At 41.3% G+C, this 21,680-nt stretch overlaps 2 protein-coding genes across 2 annotated transcripts in view; one reads left to right on the plus strand and one right to left on the minus strand.

Moving 5' to 3' along the window:
• The window catches only part of LOC308340512 (thiamine transporter 2-like), a 40,611-nt gene extending 33,107 nt beyond the window's left edge, over window positions 1–7,504 (plus strand). Inside the window, 1 exon segment of the mRNA XM_080799743.1 lies at window positions 6,370–7,504. Within this exon segment, the coding sequence (XP_080655869.1) occupies window positions 6,370–6,546 (177 nt within the window). The 3' untranslated portion in view covers window positions 6,547–7,504.
• A 3,854-nt stretch (window positions 7,505–11,358) lies between these two features.
• On the minus strand, window positions 11,359–21,331 carry LOC308340301 (uncharacterized protein; the record flags this gene model as incomplete). Its single annotated transcript, XM_080799435.1, has 3 exons — window positions 11,359–13,844; window positions 16,202–16,657; window positions 20,959–21,331. 3 exons carry the CDS (start codon window positions 21,329–21,331, stop codon window positions 13,396–13,398), a joined length of 1,278 nt encoding a protein of 425 aa, XP_080655561.1. The 3' UTR covers window positions 11,359–13,395.
• Between the last annotated feature and the right edge of the window lie 349 nt (window positions 21,332–21,680).

Below are 21,680 nucleotides of genomic sequence, written 5' to 3' on the forward strand. Positions count from 1 at the left end.
GAAATACGCTTGGATTAAACTTCAGAAAACCAAGAATATAGAGTTATATTGATTAATAACTCCCAAGTCTCAATCATAAATGTACATTTATCATTGGTTATGCACTTAATGATATCCCATGAGCTTCTTAATATAATTTCAAGTGCCATTTTAAAAGATTGGAATCTAAAAAATAGAGACTACAACCTAAGTCAGCATTTTCATAGGACCTAGAGATTCAGTGGAAAGAAATCTGCATTGAGGCATCCTGAACTAATTCCTCCATTTCCTCATTATTTCTCAGTCTGTTATCCCAACATAGGCTTTTATAGATTTCTCAATTTAAAAGGACCATAGAGATCTTAAAAAGAGGTTCCATGTATATTTTTGAATATTACTGAAAGGCTAAGGGAAAAATGCCCATGAGAGCAACTAAAAGAATCTTTTTACCTCATCTAGAAAAAGCTAAGGAGTAAATTAGCTAGTTATGTAAGAAGCAGTAACTTTAAAATATAGCTTTACTGAAGGCATAAGAACATACTGTGGTACACTGATGATATAAAATAATTTTCTGGGGGAATTTTGTTTTTTAAAAAATAGGTGAAATTTGTAGGTGTAAATGTGAGGGACTTTTAGAGGGAGTGGGTGAATAATCACGCAAATCCAAAAAGGTTAACTTTTTAAAAAATAATCCTTTTGAGGGGCACCTGAGTGGCTCAGTCAGTTAAGTGTCTAACTCTTGGTTTCTGCTCAGGTCATGATCTCATGGTCTTGAGATGGAGCCTGGCATCAGGCTCTACACTCAACGGGGAGTCTTCTAGAAATTATACCCTTCACCCTCTCCCTCTGCTCCTCCCCTGTATGCTTGCTCTCCTCCCCCACCCCCAAATAAGTAAACAAATAAAATCTTTTTTTTTTTAAGATTTTATTTATTTATTTGACAGGCAGAGATCACAAGTAGGCAGAGAGGCAGGCAGAGGAAGAGGAAGGGAAGCAGGCTCCCGGCTGAGCAGAGAGCCCGATGCGGGGCTTGATCCCAGGACTCCGGGATCATGACCTGAGCGGAAAGCAGAGGCTTTAACCCACTGAGCCACCCAGGCGCCCCACAAATAAAATCTTTAAAAAATAATCCCTTTGTTAGGTTTCACATGAAAACACCCAATTACTCACAGGTTGCTTACCTGTTACTATATCCCTCCATTCCTCTCACTCTCCACCCGGTTCCACCCTTCAATTTGCAGAGATGCCCTTTGGAATGGAGAATACACTGGTAACCATCAATTTTTTATTGATTGAGGGAGTTGACATTCATTCAACTCCCATTCATGAATCTCATTACTTTCCCCAGCCTCCTCCCTGGATGATCTTGAAGCTTAACATGAAAAGCAACTCTTGATCCTGTCAGGGAGGAAAAATATTGTTTCCTCTCACCCAATTTGGTTCTCAGCTGCGTCTCTGTAACAAAAACAAATTAGCAAAAGCATACAAATGCATTTGATTTAAATTTTGTGTAACATAGGAACCTTCATAAGGAAGTGAAGACCCCAAGTAATAGTTGAGCCTGAATGTTTTTATGCTAGATTTGATAAAGGGTGGAAAGTTATGAAAAAAAAATATGATAGGACAAAAAGGATATGAACTAAGAATAGTAAATTGGGGGAACTTCACACTGCCTGTTCATTCAGATTCCTCTCTGTGTCCCTTTATCTTTGGAGATAAGGATGTTCCTTTCCTCCAGGTATCGACACTCGGTTCTTACAACCTGCTCCAAGGGAAGGTCAGAAAGTCCGGCACCTGCCGTGTCTCAGATTCCTTCAGTTAAAAAACATTCACTATGGCAAAGTGTCATATTTGGGAGTAGCTTGTCCTGAACCCCATCATCAGCAAGTTGGGGAAGCACACAAGAAAAAGAAAAGGGGAAGGCCACTGGTAAAAGTGACCCCTTGATGTCATGGAAACCACAGCTGCTGCTCTGCTCTATCTTCCATGTCCTCATGGAGAAATGAGAAAGGATCCTCCCCAGCTCTCTTGGCAGGAAGCCACTGCACTCAGCCCCTCGGGGACCAGATGGACCCCTGATTACACACTCCATTAGATTATCTAGCTAGGATAACTGGTACTTTTGGCTGCCTTAAATTAAATAAAAATTAGAATCATGAAAATGGAGTTTTAGTTTTAACCCCAAAGGGCTTAATAAGGGAAGGGGCACTCTAAACAGAAAGATTATCTCACAAAAAGTAGAACAGTGATGCTATTATTTTGAGTGCATGGAATGGGGATTCCTTTAGATTCTGGGCAGCCTCCCATATCAATTCTGAGATTTTTCGATGTATTTAAAGCATGGACTATTTGCCAGTCCAGATAGCTCAGATGAATGTTTTCAGGCTGCATTCATTAACTCAAAACATGTGAGATGTGTGGTCTGTCGGATTTGGGTTTCACTATTTCATAAACCATTTTGGAATCTTAAAGAGTAACTGAAGGTGAGCCCAGACTTTCATTATCAAACAAAATAACTGCCTACATAGATTTTCAATGAGTTTGAGTCCTGATCTTCCGACATTGTCTTGTTTTCTTACTTTTCTATTCTAGTGGAAATGGTCTGAAGGCGAATACCTTGAGAGGAGTGGGGTTGAGGGACTGTGTTTGAAGAAGGAGAAGAAGGGTGGTGTCCACGTTGTTTGAAGTTTAAAGTGAACAAGTGTTTTTTTTTTTAATATTAAATTAAGAAAGACTTACTTCCATTAAGAGCTATAGAATTTAAGAAATGCTAAAATAAGAAAGGCTTATTTCCATTAAAGCAACAATAAACTGGATATCAGAAAAAGTCCTTTACACTACAAAACACTTAAAACTCCTGGATATAAATTTAAGATTTTTTTTTTTAAATAAACGGCTGAATTGGTAAGAAATAAGAACACTCTGCAGAGGTCAAAGCAGGAACAGGAAACCAGATAGATAAGGAAGCACTGAATTTCGAGCATCTGCTGATTCTCCCAGCGACCTGGAATTTTGGTTTTAGTGGCAACCCCGAAAGCTAGATCCTCCGTGAGTGGTGAAGCAGAAACGAAACATGAAATTATGGGGGAAATGCCAACGAAGAAGATGAATCTGGGTGGTATCAGAGGAATTTACCCTGGAAATTTGCTTTCATAAGCCAGCACTCACATAATTCTAGGGCCCAGTTTCTACAGACTAAACATTTTTTTTTCTTTTCCTAAAGCTGAGAATTTAGTTTAAAATGGTCCTGGTTGATAATGGCCCCCAGGTACCTGTATGTATCAAAACAAATGTTCTTTGGAAAGACTGTCCCTCAATACAGAAATCAAAAAAAAAAAATTGCCACAGATAAAATGCCATCAAATATGAGATTATTTTTTAAAAAGTCCAAAATCGTGCCTGGATATAAAGTAGCATGAACAAGCCAAGTGAAATAATAAAAAGCAGAATCAGGCTGACAAAGATTTGAGACCAAAGAATTGCCAGCATTAGAATATAAAGATGTTTGACAGGCTTGTACACAAAGGAAAATAATAACATGAGAATGGAATGAGGTACTTCATGAATGCTTGTGAATATTTGGGAAAAATAGAAGTCATGAGATTAGAAACTTAAATATGTTAAGAGTAAGTTAGACACATAATAGGAAAAATTACTGAATGGGGAAAAAAATCACCAAGAATGCAGCAAAGAAAGAGGGAAGTAGAAAAATTAACACACGTGGAGATGAAACTGAGAAAGTTTAACAAATATCTATCTGGAATTTCCTTGAGGAGATAATAAAAGCAGTAAAGAGATGCCAAAAAAGAAATATTCACTGAGAATTTTCCAGAGTATTCTCAGAATTAAGAAAGAAGCCCCAAAAATCTCAAAAAGAGTAAGTAAAAAGAAATTCATATCTAAGCACACTATGGTTAAGTGCAGAAAACCAAAGAAAAAGAAATCTTAAAATTAGAGAAACAGAAATCAGCTATAGGTGGTCAAGAGTGGACCTGTCAGTAGCTTACAGTAGAAGCCAGCAAAGCAATGGCTTCAAGTGTTACAGAGAATAATGGCCAGCCCAGAATCATAGACAAAGAGAAACTATGTTATAAAAATAAGAGTAAAACAAGGACATTTTCAAACGTAAATAGAATCAGTGTGTTATCACCAACAAAACTTTACAAAAACAATTTCTAAAGTATGCATTTGAGGAAGAAGGAAAATTATCCCAAAAGGAAGGTATTCCCAAAAGAAGGAATGTGAAAAAGAACTAAGCATGTGAGTAAATCTAAACACACACTAATCATTAATACTTAGGGGCATCTGGGTGGCTCAGTCATTTAAGCATCCAACTCTTGCTTTTAGCTCAAGTCATGATCTCAGGGTCCTGGGATGGCGCCCCCTGTCGGACTCTGCAGTCAGCTTGGAGTCTGCTTGAGATTCTCTCTCCCTCCCTTTCCCTCTGCCCCTCCCCATCCTCTCTAAAATAAATAAATAAATAACATCTTTAAAAGTAAAAAAATAAAACAATAATACTTATATTTTATATCTTGAGGAGTTTTTTTTTTTAAAGATGCCCAAAGTACTGGACAACAATAGTATCTATCAGTAGAGGATGTTCAAAACTCAGGATTTTTGTGCTCTTTTGGAGGAGGGGAGGAATTATTGATTAGAAACTGCTAGGGCGACACACTAAGCAGAGAACGGGTTGGGAGTCCATCTGGTAGGGAGGCGGATTTCATCACCAGCATTGTTTAAATTGCTGCAGCATGACGATAATGAGATGCAACAGACTTTTAATCAGTTTTATTATAGTTTTAAAATTCTCTGCACAGAGTTCTCCCCACTTACTGCCCATACCCAAGGCAGACAATTCCCACCACCATCACCTTTATACATTACTGATTTGTTTATTTAAGAGTCAATATTTCAAGTGTAACCATGAAGAAAAATTAGAAGTAGATTATGCAATTTTTATACAGAAGAGAGGAATTAAATAGTATATGGAAAAAGAGTCACATGAAAGAGCTCAAGAAAGGAGGGGAAAATTAAGGAGCATGAAAAATCAGAAAAATATGGTGGCAAAAAACACAAATATGCTAGTTGTCACTAAAATAACAAATTAACTCATAGGTTGGACAGCCAATTTACAGGAAATAGGGGAAGCAAAAGAACTCATTACATGACACCCAGAATTATCACCAAAAAACCCCAACATCTGGGAAATTAGTTTTTCAACAAATAAAATTTTAAAAAAAGATCAATAGTGTCTTGAGAAATTCAGTAATCAATCACAATGTGTGTATCTTATTTGAATACTGATTCATACCCAGAAACTAAAAATATTATGAAACAAGCAGGGAAACTTGAATACTGACTAGAAGACATTAAACAATTGCTAATATTTTAGGTATATTAATGATTCATGGTGACGCTTTTGTGTGTCCCTCTTTTTAAAGATACAAGCTGAAATATTTATTACATTATATGAAACTGGATTCAAATTAATCTGCGAGGGGAAAGGGGAAGTGATTGGGGAATTGTAGAAACAAGAGTGACTATGAGCTGGTGATTGATGAAAACAGGTCATTGATTCATGGGCATTTGGATACTGTACTGTCCACTTTTGTGAATGTTTATAATTTTCTAAAAATAAAAATCAAGCAATTCAAAGCTGAACAACCCAGGAAAAAAAATAAAAATGTATTTTCAGGTTAGATTCTTAAAGGGTTACAACTATAGTCTATTTACAGAAGACACATTTAAAATTACAAAGACATGTGAAGTTTGGAGGGGGGGAGGAAGGAAAACTCATACCACGCAAACAAAAATTTTAAAACCAAATACAGTCAAATGTGACTCTTGATCTGTATATCTAAGAAGAATCATTAAAAATGATTAAACATTTCATCAATTCATTAGAAACATATACAAGTTCTAAACTTCTGTACATCTATTAGTATCATTTCAATATTTTGAAGAGATATGCTGTCTTTCTTTTTATTTTTTTTATTTTTTGGATAGAATACTGTCAAGCATGTTATATTCTAAGAAAAAAATAAACTCCCAATTTCATACACTAAATGTGAATACGAAAAAAGAAGGCAAGCAAGAAGGAAGACTATACTCTATATAGATGGAGAGTTTCAGAAGCCCAGACAGTTAACACTGATTGAATTCTACTACATGGGTATTGTTCTATATATCTTATATGTAATAACTCATTTAATCCTCACAACAAATGTGTGAATATTGTTATTATTCTAATTTTACAGTTGAGGAAATGGAGGCAGAGAGAGAATCCATGACCTATTTAAGATCTCCCAGCTAGTAATAAAGCATCACTATTTACCTTCAGTGTTGAATACCCATGTAAATGTCACTAATTAATTTATTTTTATTTTGTAGTTTTTAATTTATGGGAGTTATTTTTCTATTATTGCTGAAATTTTCCTGATGAGAAGCATTTACATAATCTGTTCAGCCAAATGCGGAAAGGAAAAATGTAGGTCTACTGCTACTGGTCAGAATCCAAGTGAACCGGAGAACTCAATGTCTGGTATGAACACAGTAACACAGTTTTAGCCTGGTGCCTCCTACCATGGACTCAAAGGGTGGGCAACTCTGAAAATATATGGTGCTACACTAAGTGACATTTTAATTTTTTGTCCTAGATTAAGATACCATAAAAGACAGGATTATCATCAACCTTACCAATACCACATCAAAATCTCTGCTATGGGCTGGTGAACTGGATACAACCAAAAACTGTAGTCAACTAAGTTGAAACCAGCCATCTTTATGGCCTTGGTGAGCAACTGGGACCCTAAATACGGTTTTAATACTTTCAAGTCCACCCCAAAAGAACATGGAAATCAGACAAATGGAACCATCCAAGAACAGAAACATGAAATATCACAGAGTGAATGATACATACTGGCTTTTCGTGCCCAGCTTCATAAAAGTGTGATTTGTTTTGGTTTGAATAGTAGATAAAAAAGTTTCTCATGCAGGCCTGATGCATAGTAAATGATCAACATGTGATAACCATTATGATTATACTCATATTATATACTATGAAAAAAGTTAGAATGGGGGAAATCATTTAATTCCTATAAAATTAGGCCCAAAAAATAAGGAAAAAATTCTTTATTAAACTTTACAATGACCTTACATGAAAAGATTGAATATTGTAACAATTTCAATTCTTTTCAAACTAATGGATAAGTTTGTTGTAATTTGTGACAGTCAGTCTTATGTGTCATCCTGACTAGGTTCTCAAGTTCCTTATTTATTCAAACAAGTGCTAATCGAAGTGTTGCTGTGATATATTTTGTAGATGTGATCAAAGTTCATAATCAGTTGACTTTAAGTAAGGGAGATTACCCTAGATAACCTGGATGGGTCCGATTCCATCTGTTGAAAGGCCTTAAGAGCAGAACTGAGCCTTCCCAGAGGAAGGACAAGTTCCATCTGAGGACATGCCTGAGAATTCTAGCCTACCTGTCCTGATGACCTGCCCTGTGAATTTTGGACTTGGCCTCCCCAGCTCCCCCAATCAAGTAAGCCATCTCCTTTAAATAAATTTTTCAATATATATCTCCACTGGTTTTTTCTCAGGCTGAATTCTGATTGATACAGATTTTGGTGCCAGGAGTGGTTGTCGAGGACAGATTTTTTTTAATTAATTAATTTATTTTAATAAACATGTAATGTATTTTTATCCCCAGGGGTACAGGTCTGTGAATCGCCAGGTTTACACATTTCACAGCATTCATCATAGCACATACCCTCCCCAATGTCCATGTCCCCACCACCCTCTCCCGTCCCCCCTCCCCCCAGCAACCATCTGTCTGTTTTTTGAGATTGAGTCTTTTTTGGTTTGTCTCCCTCCCAAACCCATCTTCTTTCATTTTTTCTTTTCCTACCTCCCCCCAACCCGACCACGTTTCAGCTCTACTTCCTCATATCAAAGAGATCATATGATAGTTGTCTTTCTCCAATTGACTTATTTCACTAAGCATGATACCCTCTAGTTCCATCCACATCGTCGCACATGGCAAGATTTCATTTCTTTTGATGGCTGCATAGTATTCCATTGTGTATATATACCACATCTTCTTTATCCATTCATCTGTTGATGGACATTTATGTTCTTTCCATAGTTTGGCTATTGTGGACATTGATGCTATAAACATTCGGGTGCACGTGCCCCTTTGGAGCACCACGTTTGTAAATTTAGGATATATACCCAGAGGACAGATTTTTAAGAAAGACTTTTCTGTACAGCTTCTGGGTTTTCTGGAACTTGTTTTCTGATTCGGTTATATTTAAAGCCACTATGAATCTGTTTCCGGTAATAAAGAATGCACTAGTAGTCATGGCATGATGTGGTTTTAGACAGATAAGTGTCACCATTGGATACTCCTAATCAAATACTATATTAGTTTCCTAATGTTCTTATAACAAATGACCACAAATTGAGTCACTTTAAACAACAGAAACTTCTCACAGTTCTGAAGGCTAGAAGTCTGAAATCAAGGTGTTGGTGGGCCCATACTTTCTCTCTGAAAATATCTAGGAAAGGATCCTTCCTTGACTCTTCCTAGCTTTGGGCAGTTGCTGGCAATTCTTAACATTCCTTGGCTTGTAGACACATCACTCCAATCTGTTCCTCTGTTATCACATGATGTTTTCCCTATATGTCCTTGTCTCTATATCCAAAGTCTCCTCTTAGTGTAGGGAGGCCAACCACATTGGATTTAGGTCAACTCTAATTAAGTCACATTTATAGGTTCCAGATGAACATAAATTTGGGGGTTGGGAGGTCAACATTCAGCAGTACCTATAGAAGGTGAGGTTCTAAATTGTCATATTTTTGTCAACTTGGACTATTTTAGTTAAACTAAATGGAAAAATGGAATTGGGTGGTTACTCCTGGCAGCACTGAAGAAAATAGGGAGGAAAAAAGGATAGGCTCAGGGCTTCAAATTCCCAGCTCGAGTGCTTGCATTAATGACCTGAAAGCTCTAATATATTCCCTGAAATAAACTGTTATCTCCTGCAGCCACAGAGCGGAGATTTCTGATAATCAAACCAAGAGTCTCATTCTGCAATTGGCTGCTTTACAGTGCAAATTGAATTCCTGACCTTGCAGGGTGTCTTCTGATAAAGTGAGGACATTCACTGGGAATGAATGGAATCCTGAAAACTGGAATGGGGACACATGGTCAGATCTCAATAAAGCTGGGGATATCTCAGCCCTAGATCAGCCAAGTCTTTGCCATTGGAAGCTGTCCTTCCACCCCTGCCTAATCAGGTAGTCCTGTAATGGCATCCACCGAGGTAGTAAGACATTGTTGAGTCTCCTCAGACCCACCCCCCCAGCACCCCTCTTTGTCTCTAAACCCATAAATAGACTCAAGTTTTGGCAGGCCCCAAAAGGGAAAGTACAATTTTGTACTTTATGTATGGAGATGCATTATGTTCCAAAAGAGCTACATGATTCTCCCAGTTTTTATAAACAGAAATCTAGATAATATGTGTGGGAATGGATCTTAAGGAGGTGGGATCATGGTAGAAGGAACATAAAGTTGGATCAAGCAGAATTTGTTGATATGGGCTGCCAGTTTGGTTGGTTAGCTGAAACATAAAGTCACAGGTGGAACACACTAAATCATTTTTTTTTTAATTGCTGGAGGTTACCGAAGGTTTATTTGGAATGACACAGCACTGAAAACATAACTGTTACAGATGACCTGTGGATAGAGCATACATCACCTATCTTATTTTAGGACAATCTGCGAAGATGAGTTGCATAAATATAGAGTTGGAAATATATAGGAGCTTTTTTTTTTTTTAAGAGTGTTCTTTGGGGGTGGACATTGATGCCCCAGAAATGCCAGAACTGCCTTGGTATGCTCTAGAAGAAGGTGTTCGAAAGCTTAGGGAAATGATGATGTTAGAGTGAATTTATCATGTGGATTTGTTCACCCAACTTGGGCGGATCCAGAAGACACACCTTCTACTGTAACTGTGTGAATACATTCAGGAGAACAGCCCAGCATGCTATAAGAACTCTGTGGTTGCTTTGCTCTACAGATCAACAATTTAAGTGGGAACTGTTACCAATGAACTGGGATACTTATATACAATGGAGATCAAAGGATCCTAGGGAGAAAGGGGCTACGTGGAGACACTTAGTTGCTAAAGACAAGATGAGTGTAGTTACCATAATGGACAATGGAGCCAAAGCAGTGGTCAGAATAGTCTAACTCACAGAGAATTGTGGTGTTGGCTAGTTGGTAATCCATAGAAAAGAAAAAGATGAACTGTTTACTGAATTCTTACTTGATCTGTATGAGCCAAAGTGTTTAATTAATTTTAAGAAATTCAATATTCAGTAGCAGTCATAATGGAAAATGCTACCATTGCTTCATGATAATTTGGATCCCAATATTTTTAGTAGAGTTAAAGTTGCCTGAAATTTAATCTCTACAAATGTATCTGGAATATAAGTCCAACATGAATAAGTTTGATGGTAGTAGAAAGATATCTTTGGGCATAAGAGGCAGCCCTATTGGGAAAGTCTTCAAAACCTTTTTCCCAGATTAGATTTCATGTCAAGACAGACTACTTCAGTTTCTGTTCTGGGACTCTGTTTCTTTCTGTTGCGTGCTAAGCGAACACCTGATATCCATTTTGAAATTCACAAATTCTCTCTTTGATAGTGTCTTATTTTGTCTCTTGAGTTTTTATTTCAACTCACATATATTTTTTTTTCTTGTTCCCAGGATTTTGATAGCAACCCATTCTTATTTTGTTTTTACCTGTATTTTCACAAGAAATCCTTCATTTTTAAATGGAAGTAATTCTCTTATTTATTGTTTTAAGGATCCAAAAAATATTATTTAAAAGACATTGTTAGTTCTGTAAAGTCAGTTTCATCTGAAATGAATTCATGTTCCAAGTTTATTTTGTTGCCCTTTCTTAATATTAGATGTTTTCAAATGTGTTAGTTATTTAGTATTGTATAACAAATTACCCCAACACTTGTGGCTTAAAACACCATACATTTATTATCTCATAGTTTCTGGGTCAGAAATCTGGGTACACATTAGCTGAGTCTTTTACTTCAAGGTCTTCCATAAGCTAAGTGTTGACTGGACTGTGGTCATCTCAAGGAGGCAGGGCATTGACTGGGGCACGATGCTTTTCAAAGTTCATGTAATTGTTGGCAGGATTCCATTCCTCGTGGCCACTGAGCAGAAGGCTTCAATTCCTTGCTAGTTGTTGACTGGAGACTGTGCTCAGTTCCTGGCCATGTGGGCCTCTCCAACATGTCAGCTTGCTTCATCAAAGTGTGCAAGCCAAGAGATCAAGGACCAACTTAAAGAGGGAAGTCACAGATTTTTGTAACCTAATCAAGAATGTGGCATCCTGTCACTTTTGTGGTATTCTCTTCATTAGTCCCTAGATCCAGCGTGTACTCCAGGGACGATGATTGATTTCACAAGGGTATGAACACCAGGAGGCAGGGATCACTGGGAACCATGTTAGAGCTTCCTACTACAAAGAGTTTTTGAAACTTTGCCAACTTCCCTTAAGTGAGAAGTGCTTTGTTTCTACTTTCATTTCTCTCACTCTCTCTTCTTACCTCAACCCTCACCTTGGCTTTTTACCTGTCTAGAAGTTTTGCTGTTATATTCTCCTGCCCTACATCCAAGCCTCATCCCATAGTGTAATGGGATATCATAGATTATTCTCAAGCCTCTGGATGACTTAAGTCAATTTGGGATCTTGGGACTATATCCATATGTCTCTGGTGGTCACCAGTTTATAGGCCAGAACCCTAGGCAGCAGAGAGTCATAGGATTTTTTCAAGACAGAAGTGGCCCCACCCTCACACTAAATCTCAAGTGAGCCTAGCTATATCATCCCCTCTCTGTGTGGAATGCCTGATCTCTGTGATCATATTTCCACCCTCCACATGTCTGTAGGCCACTTCCAGACCCAGATCCCAGCAAGGACATGGCTGCAGCCTTGCATTCTGCATTTCTGTTCTGTGTTTGGTCCACAGAGATACAGATCTTGTTTTTGAGCCCAGGGATGTGGTTAATTTATTTCATTTGAACATGTTATCCAGCAGAGCTTCTTCCCTTTTTGGACAAATGCATCAATGTGTGAAAATACTGAACCATCGTGATCCAAAATCTCCTAGGCCTACGGTTTCTACTGCTAATAAAATAGCAGAATCTCAACAGTTGAAAAAAAAAAAGCTGTAGAAAATAATTAGAGGAAAGAAAAGGACAAGGAAGGGGGAGGAGAGGAAAGAAAGGAACTGGAAAAGAAGGAGAAGGGAAGGAAAAAGAAAAGAGGTTATCCTCTTGTGGACAAAATTGAAGCAGTGGAAAAAAAGACGCCCCCCCTGCCCCACCTTGAAAAAGCATTAGAAACCCCTTTTCCCCAGGGCTTCTTTTCATGTATTACTTTTGCTGAAGGTAGTTGAGAAGACAGAGGCACTGGCAGAATTTATGACAACTGAATGCATTTTAAAAATTTAGAAATGTTTCAGATGTCTGTTATCATCAAATGTTTACTACCTACAGTAACGATTGAAAGAAGAAAACTGCATACACCAAAAAACAGAAAGAGGAGAAGGAAAAGATTGACTGTGTCCACAAAAGAGACCCCACGGAAAGCCCAAATGGTCTCAGTCCCGTTATTAAATTCTGTATTTGGGTCCTGATGGGGATGCCCATGTAGGGTTTAATGCCTGCTGAAGGGCCATGCCCTTATATCAGTACACGGGGACTGTGTCTCCCGGGGAGTCGGCGCACCGGGCTGTAAGGGAGGGAGGAGGCTGGAAGGAAAGTGAAGTTTCACTGAGGGGAGAGGGTGGTCACCAAGGACCTGGTTGGGGCTTTGAACCTGCTACAGCTGCAAGGGTTTTAAAAACTTTGTGCAAAGGTAAATTCTCAAGTTTCAGAACAAACCAGGATTCCATGCACTCAAACACAACAAAGACAAAAAGAACACTTTTTATGGACTTCTAGTGTTTATTTTATTAGGGAAATTTAGAGAGTATTATGTAATGACTAGGAAGGAGAAAAGGCAGGGTGGGGGAGGACTATGCATGATGACAGGGAAAAGTGGTCAAAGACAAACCTGCAAGGCACTGGATATTTCCATCAAACCAAGTATTCGGAATCATGATTTCATTAATAATTTGCGCAATTACTCTGGTGCTCCGCTGCATTCGTATTTCTTCCATTAGATGATTTCTCTGAGTTCGGGGACTTTTCTGATGGAAGGACTTAAGGCACCAAAGACAGGAAAAGGGTTTTTTCAGGACCATCAGGTGGCAGAAGAGCAATGGGAAGGCAGAAGTCTTACCAAGTGAATGGGTGCTGGTGGCACCTGTGCACCAGCCAACTAGCAGCAGCATTGCTTCTTGCAACAGCCCTTCTGCTGGCAACAGCACTTCTGCTGGCAACAGCCCTTCCCACAGCCAGAGCCACAAGAGCCGCAGCCACACGAGCCACAGCCACAGGAGCTGCAGCCACAGGAGCGGCGACAGCAGCAGACCACGGGGACAGTGCAGCAGCACCCGCAGCAGCCGGTGCAGCAGGGACAGCAGTTGACCCGGTAGCATCTGCAGGTGGTACAGCTGCCACCACAGCCGCCACCGCAGCCACCGCAGCCGCCGCAGCCGCCACCGCAGCCGCCGCAGCCGCCACCGCAGCCGCCGCAGCCGCTGCTACAGCCACCGCAGCCGCCACAACTTCCACAGCCACAGCACCCCATGGTATCAGGAGAGTAAGGACTCAGGAGAGGTGAGGAGGGAGACTCGGGAGGTGAGGAAGGTCTGATGCCGCCTTCTGCTGGGGGAGCCCCTTATGTACCATCCACCTGAGGAGGAAGGTGATGGAGTGAGTGACCCAGGACACATGACCCAGCACTTCCTCATTGCTGCCAATGCAGTTTCCACAAGAAGCTCATCCAGGGCTATTCCTTGTTTACGTTCCTATGGGTGATATTTGACCCAGTACATTTTCTAATTTTAGCTTTTCTTCTTAAAGTCATTTTAGAGGCAAAGAGATGCTAACCTTCTGGAGTTGTCTTCATTTCCAGAGAAACACAGATGAACCGTTGAGATTTTTTAAAATTTTTTTTAAAGATTTTATTTATTTGAGAGAGTGAGAGAAAGCATGAGAGGGGAAAAGGTCAGGGGGAGAAGTAGACACCCCATGGAGCTGGGAGCCCGATGCCGGACTTGATCCCAGGACTCTGGGATCACGACCTGAACTGAAGGCAGTTGTTTAACCAACTGAGCCACCCAGGCACCCGAACCTTTGAGATTTAGAACAAAGAAAGCACTTAATTATTGCTCACTCCTTTTCGGCCTCTCCTCAACGGCTTTCTCTCCATATCACGAGCTGAAACCACCCTACTCTAACAGAAACTTCAGAGAGGTAGAGTTCATATGAATAACCAAATTGAACAAGCCATTTCTTTCCAATGGTTTTCACATCTAACACTCTCATGAACCTTACACCTCGTTAAATGGGCCATATTAGTTCTTGTGACGTTACATGTTCACAGCTGCATTTCCAAAGAGATGTGGACTGTTTTTAAACTAAATGACCTTCTTTTCTTCCTCAACCTTGTAAACTGTCTATCGAAAATCTTGACCTGATGTTCCTGTCTCTCCTGCTACACTCTCTCCCTTCGTGCTCACATCCACACCCAGGGCTTTAGTTCCCATGTGCATTTCCCAGATTCCTTCCTCCAACTTAGAGTCCCCTCCATGCTCCAGATCCACCTGCCATGTCCCAGGCCCCAAGCTCAAGGCATAATCTCCCCAACCCAATCACCAACCCCACCAAAAAAGCTACATTCCTCTACTGTGTCTTCTCCATCCAGCTAACAATCCATTAAAAAGCTCTGAATCCCTTGTTTCTCTTAGCCCCATATCTGGTCTTCCGCTGAATTCTGTGATTGTGCCTCCTTAAAAGCTCTCAAACCTACTCCTATATCTCCTGTGCCCCACAGTCTCCCTCCACCCTAGCCCATTTCAGCTGGGTGGTTGAAACACATGCCTTGGTCTACAAACCTCAAAAATAGTTTGAGATCATGAATAACAACGCCAACATGCCTCTGGGACCTTACAACATTTCCTCTCACTCAGATTCCTGAAGCACAATCTCACCAGATTGGGAAAAGGGGCTCTGGGCAGCAAGCCAGTTATAAATCATAGTTTGGGGAATCTGTTGGCCACCAACGATCTCCATGAAGGTCTGCAGAACTCCCTGAGAGGCCAGAGGGCTCCTCCAACAGCGCATGTGATGAGGAGCCCACTGGTGCTCTTGTTTTTCTTGTCTATGTTTCTATCACCTCCTTGTTAGTCGCTAGCCCTCCAATCTCAACCAGGACATCAGCTGCACACTTCACCATATTTCACACTCTTTTTCTCACCACATTGGGCCCCTCCTTGCATCTCTGGCCTCTGTACCTGCACCCCTCAAGGTTCCCACCCTTCTTTCAAAATCTCCAAGGTCAGACTCCTTAGCGAAGACATCAACTGATCTTATCTACTCAAAAACAAAAATTAAAAATTAATTCTTTGTCCATTTACAACATTAAAATGACTCTTAAGAGGATTTATTTCTGTTTTAAAATAGTCATTAGAACCTGGGTGTGAGAAAGAACACCGGTATGCTTCACATGAAGAGGAAAGGAGTCGAAGTTTCCAGCTCCAGAAATTTTCACTGGTCGACAAATGCAATGATGGTATCTGGCCTTTCACATGCCCAGCTCCCAGGATTACTTGCTATTACAAGCTCTTTGAGGTCAGGGACCATGCCAGCCCCTGGGAGCTCACAGATCACCTGGCCCAGGGTGTGGTCTGCAAGCCCCACAGACACAGGTATGGTGGGAAGATGAGATTCGGCCCATTCCTGTTGATAGCTTCACCACACTCCGGGGTCCCAGAATGCCTTCCTAGAACTTTCTGGTTTTTTTCAAAGCTACACTGGAATAAAGGTTTTATTTAAACAATCAACTAAGCATGTGATGAAGACAAAGATATCTAAAAGGGAAGCAAATAAGAGATGATGTGATTCTTCCCTGTAAATAGAACCAAATAGCGACAAGGAAGTGTCACGTGCCTTCCTGCTTTCCCCCCAGTGCTGGTATATAAGGGCTCCACCAGCAGAAGGTGGCACCAGACCTCTCTCACCTCCTGAGTTTTGCTCCTCTCTACTCCCTCCTGAGTCCTCTCTCCTGACACCATGGGGTGCTGTGGCTGTGGAAGTTGTGGCGGCTGCGGCGGCTGCGGTGGCTGCAGCAGTGGCTGCAGCAGTGGCTGCGGCGGCTGCGGTGGCGGCTGCGGCGGCTGCGGTGGCGGCTGCGGTGGCGGCTGTGGCAGCTGCACCACCTGCAGGTGCTACCGCGTGGGCTGCTGCTCCGCCTGCTGCCCCTGCTGCTGCGGCTGCTGCGGGGGCTGCTGCAGTACCCCCGTGGTCTGCTGCTGCCGCCGCTCCTGTGGCTCGTGTGGCTGCAGCTCGTGTGGCTGTGGCTCGTGTGGCTGTGGTGGTGGAAAGGGCTGTTGCCAGCAGAAGTGCTGTTGCCAGCAGAAGTGCTGTTGCAAGAAGCAATGCTGCTGCTAGGCGGCCGGCCGGCCTCTGGGGAAGTGCTGGAGGTAACCATGCTGTAGGTAAGACTTCCCCCTCCCTTTCTGTCAGCTCCTTTCTGACTTTTAAGTCACAAGCGTGACCTGAGCCTGGTCACCAACCCATAGGAATCCCATATTCTGTGGTTTCTATCATCCTGTTTGCATTTAATAAACACCAGCCAAAGTAATAAATGGGCAGCCTCCTCTGTCCATTAACTTTCAAATATTGCCCTTAACAAAAATGAATCAAGATAGCTAATGTTTTGTGTTCTTGGAATGCCTTTAACTTTGTGTTTATTTATGTCCTGTTTTTACCATTGCATTGCCATCTCTGTAAATGCAAAACAACTCTTTTCTTAATAAATTATACTAAATCAGCCTCAAAGACCTTTTTTGTTGTTGTTGTTTGTTTGTTTTTTTGCCAGTCTCTAAACTATCTATCCCTTGGGAACAATGCATTTCAATCTCAACATGAGGCAGGTAGTGTATAGGTGAACGACAACGAATTAAAAGCAAGTGAAGTTGTTTGCGATGGATATAGATGGGTTAGTAAATGGTTAATCCACTGTGGGTTTATCAAGAAGCAAAGAACTCAGGGGGTGCATACTTTATCTTGGCAGCTGCAGGTCATAAACTAAACTCTTCCCAAATCTCTCTTCTGATAGAGTCTTAGCAACAGCAGTCTGAGTGCGTGAATATTCATACAGATCCTGCGTAGTCATTTGATCACTTAAGAGCGTTGTCACTTTTGAGGCTTATCGTTTATGATGCTCACTTTTTTCTACTCCTAGGGTCTTTTTCTACTGCATGTTGATCCTGATTGTCATGGCCTCATAGCTGAGAATTACTCCAACAGGCAACATAAATGGAAGCCCTGAGTCTGTCACATCTCTTTGCCCATTAGCTCTGTAGTCCATGAGTGCTTTTCACTCAGCCACCACCTCACTAAGCATCCATACCCTCCCCAGCAGCTCTCCCAGAAGTTCTTCTGGAGCCATGGTAGAGGCCGTGGAAGTCTGTCTGTCAGCCACTACCAACTACAAAATAGGCTTTCGGATGTAGTGTCAGAAGATGAGCATTAAATTTGAAATAATCAAACTGGGAAACTTTCATACCACCCCCTCAGCATTGTCTGAAGGAGTCCACACCATACACACAATAAAATGTGTTCCTGAACACCCTTTCTGTTGATTTCCCATAGTGGTCCCTGGATCTTTTCTACGTAGTTTCCAGATTCTTGATCCATCATGGTTTAGCAGTCAGCCGAGAGAGAGAAGAAGCAGGGGTCTCCCAGCTGGGTCTGGTGGTGAAGCTAGGATTGAGGGAAGACAAGTCCCTGTGGTTTGTCTCCAGAAGGACATTTTTACTCCAACACCACAAGTCCACATGGAATATTTCCTTGTCATTCAGAGCAGAGCCTGACAAACATAGCTGCTTACATAGGCTAAAGTGACCAAATGCAATGAAATCACCAAAGAATGTATGAATTGAGTAGCCATGTCAAGTAAAATCCCCAAAGGGAGCCCCTGAAAAGATAGTCTTCCTTTCCCCCTTGAAATTCAGAAGATAAAGATTGAGGAGAGGGTCGGAGATGAGCTTCCTCAAATTCTAAATTGACACACAGAAAGAAAGAAATGTGCTGCTGTTGTATCCACAATGTGGCCCATGTACACAGGGTGGTTCCTGGTTTTCCTTGACCCACTTAGCTCTCTCTTCTTCCTCCTGAGCGTGGTCCACACTAATTCCCACTACATGAAGCTATCACAGAATCCACAAGGAAATCACACAGGATCCATGTATGGGGGCTCTGGTGACAGGGGCTAGAAAGCATGGGAAGGGCACTGGGAAGGCACACATCCTGCATTTCACCTCAGTTCTTGAATGTTCCTCTCTGTAATCTAATTGCAAAATATGGGTCTTCATTTAGGTTATCTGAATCATTGGGAAATGTATAGGCAGGGCCTATAAGGATTTGAAAACAAAGGCAGAAACATATCAGATTGAAAAATGAAAATATTTGCTGAACTCAGTTGAACTACGGAAATATTTTCCTTAAATTGTGATCCATCTTTCTGTTGCCAGTACTGGGTCCACCTGAGAAATGTGTGCCTTGTGGCAAAAGATGAGGAAAATTAATGCAGAGACAACAATTGCTGACCTTCACATTGCAGGGACAATGACCTCTACCACTTTCTGGCTCTGGTCCAAAATAGACCAAAAGTGGCAGAGAGAACATACACTGTAGAGTTCACAAGAAAGCCATGAGATTCGGTGCTATGAAGCCACTCTGAGTGTTTTCGAGAACTATCTCTCCACCTCTGATGGAAACAGCTGCAGCAAGCATCACACTTGACCTTGGATTACAATTCCTTGTACACAACCCACCCCACCCAAAGACACTCTAAGGCAGGATCTACTCTATCTTTGAACTGGCTTCAACACCTGAGACCCACCTTTATATCTAGGAGTTTCTCTGAAAGAAAGAAGTAGATTCTTCTGAAATATTTAAATCCTTTTAAGTACTACTCATGATCTGAATCATAAAATGTCATTTGTATTTCAGTTTGTATCTTCCAAGTGAATGATGGCTATAGGGGATTTACTCAACTTTAGTTTGCTCTAGGGGTAAAGGAAACAGATCTTGCTCATAAAACTGTTTTCCTATCAGGAATAGACTACCACCGTCTGGCAAAAGGACACACATTCAATGACCAGTCAGATCCCCTCTAAGCTCATGAGACTATAAAAAATGGAAATACAATTTAAAAACACACATCACTGGGTGCATGGGTGGCTCAGTAGGTTAAGCAACTGCCTTCACCTCTGGTCATGATCCTGGAGTCCAGGGATCGAGTCCCGCATCCAGCTCCCAGCTCCATGGGGAGTATGCTTCTCCCTCTGACCTTCTCCCCTCTCATACTCTCTCTCACTGTCTCTCTCTCAAATACATAAATAAAATCTTTTAAAAAATTTTATTAAAAACACACATCACAGTTTGAGTTATTAAGTAAGATCTGAGGGACGCCTGGGTGGCTCAGTCGGTTAAACACCTGACTGTTGATTTTGGCTCAGGTCATGATCTCAGGGTCATGAGATCAAGCCCTGTGCCTTGCTCAGTATGGAGTCTGCTTGAGATTCTCTTGCTTCCTCTGCCTCTGTCCCTCCCCACTCAAAAAAAAAAAAAGGAAAAAAATAGATTTGAAGTAAAGTCAAAAGAAAGCTTGAGCCTCAGCAAGACCCCAACTGAGGTTAAATTAATATATACAGAAGAGAATGAAGATAAGTCTCATGTCCACCAATGCTGACCCACTTAGCACAATCTGGTGGCATTGCCTTTTGTAGTTAGGGAGATAGAAAGCTAAACTAATAATACCAAAAGTCTAAATGGGCACTGCTGGCTGAGTTTATAGAGGAAAAAATGAAAGGGCCTGCTCAGCAGGGTTGGAACTCTGCCTTTGACACAAAGAGTAAATGTCCACAATAGATGGGAATCTAAAGCAAATGAAGCCATCCATATTTTGGTAGCAGATATATTTCTGAAAATGGGTTTGAATTCTGAATGGGTTCTTTGTGAATAAAACAGGATTTTTTTAAATGAATTAGGGACACTTATTTCTTAATGAATTAGGGACACTTCTTTCTTTCTTTCTTTCTTTCTTTCTTTCTTTCTTTTGGGGGGGGGACACTTGTTTCTCTGTAACTGTCATTTCAAAATAGAATTCAGAATATAGATACATCATTCTTTCAAGTGTCCCATTGGTGTTCATAGCTGGAATGCATGGACAGTAGTGGCAAGAAAACTATTCTCATCTTCTAAGGGATTACTCATCTTCTAAGGGATGTTTAAGTGAGATTAAGATGTTCTAGGGGGTGGGATAAGGTAAAATCAAAATAAAGGCAAAGAGAAACATTTAGTGATTAAAGTTTTTATTTTACCAGAAAATTTTTATAAGTGTTATTGACAAATAGAAATACAAGATAAAAAAGGAGTAGACATAAAAGCACATACATGGGAAGGAAATAATCACATACATCTAAGAATAATAACGTGATCCTATCTGATGGAACTCCATGATGTCGGCTCTTCTTTTGGAGTTGTCATGCCCTTGTTTTTGCTATGTCCTATTTAATTGGAAACTTTTCAGTGAGGAAAACTGGAAACACCCAAAGCAGGAAAAAGAGGAACCTAAATCCAGGAGCAAAGTCAGCCCAAAAGGGTAAGTCTCAGACTACCAGAGGACAACAGGTAGGACAGATGAATGAAGTGGAAGATATTCCCATTATCTCTTGTGCAGGGACAGAGGCCAGATGGCCCCCCTAGCAGCAGCATTGCTTCTTACAACAGCACTTCTGCTGGCAACAGCACTTCTGCTGGCAACAGCCCTTCCCACAGCCACAGCCACACGAGCCACAGCCACACGAGCCACAGCCACACGAGCCACAGGAGCGGCGGCAGCAGCAGACCACGGGGGTACTGCAGCAGCCCCCGCAGCAGCCGCAGCAGCAGGGGCAGCAGGCGGAGCAGCAGCCCACGCGGTAGCACCTGCAGGTGGTGCAGCTGCCACAGCCGCCACCACAGCCACCACAGCCCCCACCACAGCCACCACAGCCGCCACCGCAGCCACCACCGCAGCCACCACAGCCACTGCTGCAGCCACCGCAGCCACCACAACTTCCACAGCCACAGCACCCCATGGTGTCAGGAGAGTAAGGACTCAGGAGAGGTGAGGAGGGAGACTTGGGAGGTGAGGAAGGTCTGATGCCGCCTTCTACTGGGGGAGCCCCTTATATACCAACACTGCGCGGAGAATATTGACCCAGGACTCAAGGCCACTTCCCTGTTGTTGTTGATGCAAATATCCATGGCTGAATCTCACATGGCCTTTTATGCACTTCCTTAATGGGTCCTTCTGACTTGTAAACTTTGCTAAATTTATCTTTTACTTGTCTTTTTAAGGTCATTTTAAAAATAGGACAGGAAGTAACTATGAAATCCAGTTTTTGGTTTGTTTTCTTTTGGGGGGGGGGGTCGGAGGGCTTTTGG

The sequence above is a fragment of the Martes martes genome, assembly GCF_963455335.1.
Source record: "Martes martes genome assembly, chromosome: 3".
NCBI classification, from domain to species: domain Eukaryota; kingdom Metazoa; phylum Chordata; class Mammalia; order Carnivora; family Mustelidae; genus Martes; species Martes martes.